This window comes from Aethina tumida, chromosome 7 (assembly GCF_024364675.1).
Source record: "Aethina tumida isolate Nest 87 chromosome 7, icAetTumi1.1, whole genome shotgun sequence".
In the NCBI taxonomy this organism is placed as follows: Eukaryota; Metazoa; Arthropoda; class Insecta; order Coleoptera; family Nitidulidae; genus Aethina; species Aethina tumida.
The window spans coordinates 7,980,609-7,990,675 of record NC_065441.1 but is presented as its reverse complement, the minus strand read 5'-3'; the positions used below and the strand labels follow the sequence as shown (position 1 = coordinate 7,990,675).

Genomic DNA, 10,067 nt, shown 5'->3' with positions numbered 1-10,067 from the left:
TGTCAAAATAAATTAAATATTAAAAAGTGAGTGCAGTTTTTGGGTCAATTTTAAAAAAATATGTATAAGAAATGATTAAATGAGGCATGTAGCGTTGGTTGCCTAGCAACAATTTGTTTACTTATAGCACATGTTTTTTAAATAAAAGAAAAATCTTCAAAACCTAACCTTATAAAAATTAAGATGTAATTTTACTCCTTATCAGTTAAACTTATCACATTCATTTACTGGGCCAATGGTAAATATAAGGCAGAACTTTATTAAAATTACATTTTCAGTGGATTTTTGCAAAATTTAATTATGGATCTGACAGAAAATATTACTCAGGGTACTCAACACATCAAAGATGGAATTATTGACTTTACAGCAGGTTCTTTAGGTATATATCTTGTTTTAGTTAGTTTAAGATATTTTATTAAATTTCGCAATACATGTCTATTTTAAATCTTAGAAATTTGTTTATAATTAGGTTTTTTCCAATATATTATTTACTTGTGCTCCTTTATTTGACCTTTTTTATATATCATAGATTATTACTAAATAGTATGAGATTTATTTACCTAATTGCAACTAAATCTGAGATCTTGCACAAAATTGACTTCATAAATTGCTTAAGAAATTTTCATTAATAGTTTTATTAATAGCCAAAATTAATTTACTTTTTTTCTTATAAAATTCTGATATAATAATTATTAATATTCTTAACAATAATTAATGATTCTGAAATCCTTCTAGCTGGGGCAGCATGTGTGTATGTGGGTCAACCCTTGGACACAGTAAAAGTTAAAATGCAAACATTTCCAGAACTGTACAAAAATATGGGTAGTTGTTTTATGCAAACTCTGAAAAATGATGGAATTTACAGGGGTATTATTTGAAACATTTACCATTATCTTTGGAACAATGTATTCTTTTAAGGACTTTATGCAGGGACTGTTCCAGCACTAGCCACTCACATAGCAGAAAATTCTGTTTTATTTTTATGTTATGGTTTTTGTCAAAAAATTATACAAAACGTGACTGCTACGAAACGAGTGGAGGACCTTTCAGTTGTGTCCAATGCTACTGCAGGTATTCATTTTCCCCAATGGTTAGTCAATATTCTAGAGTAAATTTTCAGGATTTTTGGCCTCATTCTTCAGTTCTTTGGCAATTTGTCCTACAGAGTTGGTGAAATGCAAACTACAGGCCATGAGGGAGACTTTAAAACAATCAAAAGTTCCAAACAGTGATATACACCTTATGGGTCCTGTCAATCTTACAGGACATATAATTAGAACTGAAGGCGTTACGGGTTTGTTCCGCGGTTTAATACCGACGCTTGCTAGAGAAATGCCCGGATATTTCTTCTTTTTTGGCGGATATGAAGGTTTATTATAATATATATTATATTAGTATGTGTGATTTTAATTATCCTTTTATAGGAACCAGAGAATTGCTCAGAAAGCCCGGCAAAAAAAAGGAAGACATTGGTCTCTTTAGAACAATGATAGCCGGTTCCGTAGGTAAGAATTACAAAAAATAGCAATTTTATATTTCGACTCTAAACGGCGAACATTTTCAAGGTGGCATCGTATTTTGGGGGACGACTTACCCGATTGACGTCGTGAAGAGCAGGATACAAGTGGGCAATTCAAATGAAAATCTTGTTAGAACTATGTTAAAGATTATTAGAAATGAAGGCCCCTTGTCCTTGTATCATGGTTTGACTCCTACACTTCTCAGAACGATTCCAGCCACTGCTGCCCTTTTTGCAACTTATGAGTACTCAAAGAAATGGCTAACCTATGCGTCTCAGGATTTGTAACTGCCCAGAAATTGATCAAGTGATTTTTTACCAAATTATATGTGATGGGTCCAAATGTTGAATATTGTTATACACAGCTATTTTTATATGTTTACTAAATGTTTTATATTATACTTTGTTTTTATACATGTGCAGAAATACACTGGATTTTCCTTATGCTTTTATTTGCTAGTTAACAAACATCACCAATATAAACATAAAAAATAAATACTTATAGCTAACATTTTAAGTAATAATACTGATTGGATGGTAATAATTTTTAAGTTATCCTCAAGATTAACGTTTCAGATGCCGTCCCGAATTCGAATCGAAGTCCACATTTCTGTTTAAGTCCCTCATAAGGATCTCGGTAAGTAAATTATTGGTTGCAATCTAAAACACAATTATTACAATTCATACTTTAATACCGTTTATTTTGTTAATTTACATTTTCAGTCGGTAGTTTTTCAACATCGTAATATTTACTGCTAACTTCTTTAGGTGTGGCTGGATATCTGAAAAATAAAACGTTTTAGAATACTAAAAACATTTAGAAAAATTTATATTACTTAGTGTCCTGTGTATGTGAGTTTATGTCTCTTTTAGCAGCAATACCTCTGCATATGGGATAGTGCACATACACCCTAAAAAATTTAAAATCTAATATTATTATATAATGAAAAAAAAATGTGATTATTAAATTTTGTAATAATAATAATTTATCACATAACAGTCTAAATTATATTAATACATAATGACACAGACCGGAAAAATCAAGAACAATTTGTTATGACGTATTAGAAAAGTGTAGAATTTATTAACTACAACAATTACAATCTTTTATTCAAGAAATTAAACAAATTATTTTTATATAAATTTAGCCAGATTATTCATATTATTTACAAATAACAACAGCTCATTTAAAGATTAATAAATATGTTTATTATTTAGAGAAATAAACAATTACAATTTTTATTCCTTTTTCAACTATAAAAATAGCAATTTTATTTCTGATGCTGCAGACATTTAAATTTATTTAAATTGTACCTCCAGAAAATGTATAATTCATCAGTGATGTGTTTCTGCTTCATAGCTTATATAATTTCAACATTTTAATTTAGAATTGGTATAAAAAATAAGTTAATAAATATTGTTATATACGATACACATACAAAATATAATATTAGTGAAGAGGTATATGTAAATATTTTATTAATGGTATGACTAAATTGTTTTCTTTTACGATTATATATGTTCAAGCGAGATTGGTAATAATTTAAGCAACATATACCTGCAATCAATCAGCTTGAAACAGTCTTGTTTGTCTTCACGATCCGCATATAATCTGGGACTAGCAGCGTAAACGTCCAATTTGACCATATCTATACAAACAACGGCCAGTATCAGGCTAATTGAGATCAGTCTGGTGGATCCGGTGCTTGGTTTGTTTCCGTGGGAACTCTGGAACCAAAATAAAAATTAACTGTAAAACTTTTAAAGGGTATTTCTAAGATAAGTTCTTTATTGGGTATGCAATACGGTTCGATGACATTCTTTTATGATTTTTACGCAATAAGATAAAGGGTCAGGGATATTTCCTTCGGATGTTTCCAACCGATAACAATGTTATTCTAGATTCGTACATACATATATAAAATTGCCAAGAAAAGTCCAAATAGTTAAAAAATAACCCATTTAATAAGCTCCGGTATTTCATTAATAATAATCAATAATAATAATAATAATTAATAATAATTAATAATAATAATAATAATAATTTTATTGACAAGTAACTGAAATACATTAGTAAAACAATTGTTGCTAAACAAATATAAATAATTAATAAAAATCGTTGGAAAAAAGTTTCAATTGGGCTCAACCGGGATTTGAACCCGGGACCTCTCGCACCCGAAGCGAGAATCATACCCCTAGACCATTGAGCCGCTGATAGGATTTGCGTTTAGGTGAAATTCAATCTTTTGGGGTGAAATTTAAGTGTAAAAACTAATTTATTAGAAAATATATGATTAATATATTTTCCAAGGACATTTAATCCTAACTATTTCTAATAGCACTAGTTTATTTATTTATTTAATAATAAAATATGTTATTAAGAATATTTGACTACTTTAAAGAAGTTACTTTTATTTAAAATTAAGAAGTTCAAAGTGAATAATTTAAAAAAGAAAATTATAAAAATTTGTTGAAGAAAATTATATCAATATTACTCATAACTTCACTGTAATATGTAATTTATAAAGTCAAGATTAAATATTCAGTTTGAAGTGAATTTTTAGTGACATTCGAAATACATTTTCTTATGATAATTTTATTAAAAAAATGTAATATTATTTTTATTGTATTAGTTGCGTTCATAATTTTGCAAGATGATAGTCTTAATTTAAAACATGAACAACATGAATAACAATGGACAATTTCTTGTATGAGATCAAGTGGTTGCAAAGTTTGTTTGAAATTCTTCAGTATACGGTAAATCAAAAAAGATAAGGGTGATGTTCCAGAAACTTTACATAAAATATAAAAATAATACAATAACTTATAAATTCAAGATTAATCATTTTGTGAAGTCTAAAAAACTGGATCATGTTGCCTCCTTAACATTTAAACTAAGCTGGAAGTGCTTCTCAATTATAAATATTGTTTAAAATCTATAAACAAAAATTAAAATTTATCATGATTTCATATTATGAATGGAAAATGCCACTAAAATTTGTATTTCAGTATGATAATGACCCCAAAAATACTGCTAATCTTATAAAACAGTGATTTATTCAAAAATAACTGGTTAACCGTTGTTCTGATCTAAATCCAACCGAAAACGTGAAGAGATTGTTGCTAAGATGAACATAATATTCTTATCAGCAAAAATAAAACAACAGTTTTATTAAGACATGGTTAATTAATTACAATTAAAAAGGAAACATTATTATAAATATGAGTGAAATATATATTTAATATAAAATAGTTTCAAATATAATAAATCTAAATAAAATATTATATTTATATAAGTAATAAAGAAATGTTAATTTTTATATATTAATTTCTGCATTCCATTATAAGTAATTTTAATTATTTGGTAAAAAATGCGTACTAGTAATAAATTAATAAAATCCAGGGCACAGCCTAGTTGATGCTTACAAACATCGACACCATTTGAAGCTAAATTAAGTGACTTACCATCTTAAGAAATATGTTGTAAATAATATGGAAATCACTGTTCAAGCTTCACTTTTGGATCCACTTCGTGAATGCATTCCCCGATTAAAATTTGCGCGACTTATATTTGAACTTGGCTCTATGTCCTGCGCAAGCCCATTCTCCGGACGAATCCGACGTTTTCGTCGAACAAAACTTAGCAATAAATTACCATCTAGTACAATAATCCAATAGATAAACGGATTAGCGGCTCTTCAATTGTGTAATCGTGCCCATCCAAGTGGAAGTTGCGCTCAATCATACCCCCACAAAATTTGCATTTTAAATTTGGCGCCGTTCGGCCGGCGGCTTGCTACATTATCGACTGCAGCCTTCCTATACGAGAAGTTATTGTGCTTTTTCTCTCCTATTTTATTGTTAATTTTCCGGAGGTATCTCAACATCTGACCAGGTAAATTCATCAAATTGACGTGCATTTTGTATCTGGTACGTGTTGACCAGTTGTGTTGATTGTAAAAGTTAACAGGTTTCGTCCAGCCGCCTATGATTTTATCGTTGACATTGTAAGGTAATTGTTGTATTGAATTTTCGCGTTGAAAAATTCTTTGTTTTGGTCGAGATCGAATTATTTTTAGTTAGTCAGGGGCTCTTCTATTAATACACATCGCTATGTGCAAAAAAACTTACGTACTTTTTTTGACATCCTCGTTTTGTTTGAGTGTGAAATTGTGTTTGTTTGATGTTAAATTATTTATTTTATTTGTCTATGTATATACGTTTTATTAAGTACAAAAGTAAATATACAGCCCTATTCTTACTTTAACTTTTACAATTAAATTATTAAATTATTGTTTGTTAAAATAATATTCATACATTCAACATTGTGACTACATATATATTTGGACCAGTTTAACATATTAATAAAATGTTATTTTATTAAACAGGTTTTATAAAAACTTTTCAGTGAATGACTTGTATAAGTAGTAAATTTTAAATACTTAACTTTATGAATTTACTTTTTTAAGCAAATTTATGTTGTTACTCTTCAGTAATGTGAGTAGATTATATTTTATTAATTATTAAAAATATTAGTTTAGCTAATTTAGCGATGAATAATAGTGGAAAAATAATTACTGATAAGTGAAGATTATTTACAAAATATCTTCAATAATAATCAATGTTACCAATTATAGTCACACCTTGTAATAGATATTCTTTAATCTGCATTTTATATTTGTACAAGTTATTTTATGTTATTTATGATATAAAACAACAATTATATAGTTCTAAATTATTTTGGTGTTTCAAAGAAAACTTAAAATAATAGTTTAAATTATAATATTTTATCATTTTTAATTATACTTACAACACTAGTATTAGATAACAAATAAATAACATATGGTGTAAAATTATATATTTTTTAATTTCAAATTAACGAATTTAAGTAACAAACATGATTTCGGCAATTTTTCGATATCTTTTTGATTAACCGTCCAAATCTGTTTTATTTTTGCCCTTGTGAATATTGGACCAATTTAATTATTTTTTAACTCAAATTTAAAATTATTAAATGCCACTGTTTCAGAATTACAACAGAAATTGGTTTTAATTATTATTCATAGAAGATCAAAATATCAGAAATGTTAATTATGAAACTTTGATCAACTGTAGCAAACAAAAATTGTGTTAACAAGACGTATAAGTTCCATTTCATCTATTATACAATTAGTTATTCAAATTTACACCACTAACTTGTACCCTTATAAAAATATTTAAGTAAGAATTGTGATTACAAGAATCATTATTGTGTTCTAAGAAATATTTATTCAAATTTTATTACTGGCTTAATAGATCAGAAAAAAATTATTGAAGGAATATTACTTTAAATTTTTGCTTCCCTATTTTTTAAGTTATTTATCCTCCCACTCTGAGTCATTATTCTTATTATTTGAGATAATATTTGTAAAAATCTGTAATATAATCATCTCAACATTTGAGATATTTCAACGACAATAAAATAAATATATTGCAACTATTTTTTACGTATACTTTAATATAAAATTGTTACGTTTAAATTAACAAATAAATAGCATAGGGTGTAAAATTTTATATTTGTAATTTCAAATTAACGAATTTTTAGAACAAACATAATTTCAATAATTTTTAATAATATGATCTATGAATATTGGACCAATTTAATTATAGTTATTTTAAGTCAAATCATCTATTTGAAAGAGAAATATTTATTCAAATTTTATTACTGGCTTACTAGAACAGAAAAAAAAATTATTGGAGGAATATTACTTTAAATTTTTGCTTCCCTATTTTTTAAGATATTTGTCCACCCACTTTGGGTCATTATCCTTAATATTTGAGATAATATTTGTAAAAATGTGTAAAATGTCATCTCAACATTTGAGGTATTTCAACGAGAATAAAATAAATATATTGCAACTATTTTTTACGTATACTTTAATATAAAATTGTTACTTTTAAATTAACAAATAAATAACATAGGGTGTAAAATTTTATATTGTAATTTCAAATTAACAAATTTTTGGAACAAACATAATTTCAGTAATTTTTAATAATATGATCTATGAATATTGGACCTATTTAATTATATTTTTTTAAGTCAAATCATCTATTTTTGATATTATGTAAAATTGTTTATTGTCATTATTTTTATCATTTGAGTTGATATTTGTCAAATCTCTAAAATAATCATCTCAACTCTTAAGATATTTCAACGACAACATGATAAATATATTGCAACTACTTTTTACGTAAAGTTTAAGATAAAATGTTTGCTTTTTAATTTGTGATGAATATTTTCTTTTGCAATGCAAACTATGATTCGATTTTAAAATGTTATAGTTAGATGTAACAATTTTCAAATTTGATTTAAATTCATCAAAACGGAAATACTTATATCTTCGATATAAAATTATTTAACAAACTATACTTTAGAGTGAAAGGTAAGTCGGATAAATTAACAAAACTTTGGATCCGTTAATACATTTTTAGCATTTATTATTATATGTAGTTGAAAATTATGTATTGTGATAATATTAAACTTTACCAAATTCATTTTTATTTCCTGATTATAGTTGTAAGTTAAATAATATCTAGAAGTTTTATAAACAACTTAATATTCCAGGTAACAAAAATTATGAGAAGTTTGGTTTTTTATTATCTCTATTATTTTACTATTAATAATAATAAAGACGCAGAACCCACCCAAGAAAAAATGATAAAATCCCCTGGTATTTGGACCAACAGACATGGCCCTCACCAAGATCATAAATCGGAGAATAACAGGATTTTAATATGAAAGAAATAAAAAGAAAATCAGAACACAAGAAAAAATGGAAGATGAAAAAAATATATTTCGAAGTGTCAAATTAAATATGAACAACCTGATTCAAGCTGTTGATTGCTATAAAGTACTGAATATGGAGAGTACTAAACCTATCTATTGTACCTCTGAGAAAATGTCATATACGTTTGTTTTATTAAAATTTATATTGCAGCTATGGCTAATGTAATTTTTATTAACAACATGTAACAAAAAAACATAATAAATAAAGAAATTGTACGTTTTTTGTAGTACTAATTAATTTTATTGTAATAAGTAAAATTACTTTTACAAGAAAGTGTTTTGGGGTAAAATTCCATAGTAACAAAGTTTGTTAACCTCAATATAAAAGTCATTCATTTTTTCTGTCAAGTCAGGAGAAATATTAACTGGAAACAGCCTCATGTTTGAATTTATCTGACAATACAAATCTGATTTTAATTATTACTTTTTTTGTTGGTTTAAGCAAAATTTCAAGTTTTCCTTTTATCTAAATTTGTCCTAAATGTTAGAAAACTGGAGTTTTCTTTTAGGTAACCATTTAGTACCCACACCATTACTAGGAAAATAATGATACTGTTACATTTTGTATTAAATTACGGGGGATTCCCAAGAACTAATCCTGTAACGGTCGATGTTATTTACAGATGCATACTATAAAACTACAGAGTTCAGATGGAGAAACCTTTGAGGTCGACGTGGAAATTGCTAAATGCTCCGTCACCATAAAAACAATGTTGGAGGACTTGGGCATGGATGACGACGAAGAAGAAGTCGTACCTTTGCCCAATGTCAATTCAGCAATTTTACGCAAGGTATTTTATTCTAATTATAAAGTTGTCACCCGCGAATAACAACATAATGTTCAGGTTATTCAATGGGCTACTTACCACAAAGATGACCCGCCACCACCAGAAGATGATGAGAACAAGGAGAAGAGAACCGATGATATATCGTCTTGGGACGCCGATTTTTTGAAAGTCGATCAAGGAACGCTATTTGAATTAATATTGGCCGCTAATTATTTGGATATTAAAGGTCTGCTCGACGTGACATGCAAAACTGTAGCGAACATGATTAAAGGCAAGGCACCCGAGGAAATTCGTAAAACGTTTAACATCAAAAACGACTTCACCGCTTCAGAGGAAGAACAAGTGCGAAAAGAGAATGAATGGTGCGAAGAAAAATAAATTATTTATTTTATTTACTATTTTTTATAAGTATATACCATTATATATATATATCGGGTTATACACATCTAGAATTGATAGAATTTAACTGATTTCCTTTTGAATCTTTGTTAGTTTCTATAACCAAATATGCGCATTTCGTATTATGTTTTCTGAATAATTCTCACGCGTTTCTTTATTGTGTGTCCTTAAGCAGTTTTGTCAACGTGTTTTATTAAACTATTTTAAATATATATATATATATATTTATTTGAATCATTACTTACCCACAACAATACTTAAGGTAAGTCCACCTTAGGTTATCACACACCTATACATAATTACAAGTCACTTTATGCAAATAATTGCAACAAACTGCACAAAATGTAAGATTCAAAGTCAATTGCTAAATTGGCAGTTTCAATGTCAGGGTCATGGGACTGAATCTTATTGAAATATAAAAATTTGCATTTCTATTAGTTCTAGTTCTAACCAGAGCGAAAAACATACGTGTCGGTGCTAACTATTGTTTGATATGGGAATGATGTCTTGAAGGATAGCCTAGACTATGTCTAGG

At 27.5% G+C, this 10,067-nt stretch overlaps 3 protein-coding genes and 1 non-coding gene across 6 annotated transcripts; 2 read left to right on the top strand and 2 right to left on the bottom strand.

The window, feature by feature from the left end:
- The first annotated feature begins 149 nt into the window (after nucleotides 1–149).
- LOC109595285 (mitochondrial ornithine transporter 1) lies at nucleotides 150–1,963 on the top strand. Its single transcript, XM_020010606.2, has 6 exons — nucleotides 150–379; nucleotides 736–867; nucleotides 919–1,071; nucleotides 1,121–1,369; nucleotides 1,425–1,505; nucleotides 1,566–1,963. The coding sequence occupies exons 1-6, from the start codon at nucleotides 301–303 to the stop codon at nucleotides 1,805–1,807; spliced, it is 936 nt and encodes a 311-aa protein (XP_019866165.1). The 5' UTR covers nucleotides 150–300; the 3' UTR covers nucleotides 1,808–1,963.
- On the bottom strand, nucleotides 1,955–5,109 carry LOC109595289 (uncharacterized). Its single transcript, XM_020010612.2, has 5 exons — nucleotides 4,985–5,109; nucleotides 3,078–3,247; nucleotides 2,356–2,430; nucleotides 2,235–2,301; nucleotides 1,955–2,179 (listed from the first exon to the last, which is right to left on the bottom strand). Exons 1-5 carry the CDS (start codon nucleotides 4,985–4,987, stop codon nucleotides 2,084–2,086), a joined length of 411 nt encoding a protein of 136 aa, XP_019866171.2. The 5' UTR covers nucleotides 4,988–5,109; the 3' UTR covers nucleotides 1,955–2,083.
- Nucleotides 3,658–3,729, bottom strand: Trnap-cgg (transfer RNA proline (anticodon CGG)). Its single transcript has one exon. It is a non-coding gene; the product is annotated as a tRNA-Pro (tRNA).
- Nucleotides 5,110–5,256: 147 nt separating the features above from the next.
- LOC109595286 (S-phase kinase-associated protein 1) lies at nucleotides 5,257–9,744 on the top strand. Of its 3 annotated transcripts, none has more exons than XM_020010607.2 (3): nucleotides 5,257–5,414; nucleotides 8,969–9,136; nucleotides 9,191–9,744. In XM_020010607.2, exons 2-3 carry the CDS (start codon nucleotides 8,969–8,971, stop codon nucleotides 9,509–9,511), a joined length of 489 nt encoding a protein of 162 aa, XP_019866166.1. In that variant the 5' UTR covers nucleotides 5,257–5,414; the 3' UTR covers nucleotides 9,512–9,744. The 3 variants fall into 3 exon arrangements, with proteins under 3 accessions (XP_019866166.1, XP_019866168.1, XP_019866167.1); XM_020010609.2 differs by having other exon boundaries at nucleotides 5,397–5,531; XM_020010608.2 differs by lacking the exon at nucleotides 5,257–5,414 and adding an exon at nucleotides 8,698–8,854.
- The last annotated feature ends 323 nt before the right edge of the window (nucleotides 9,745–10,067 follow it).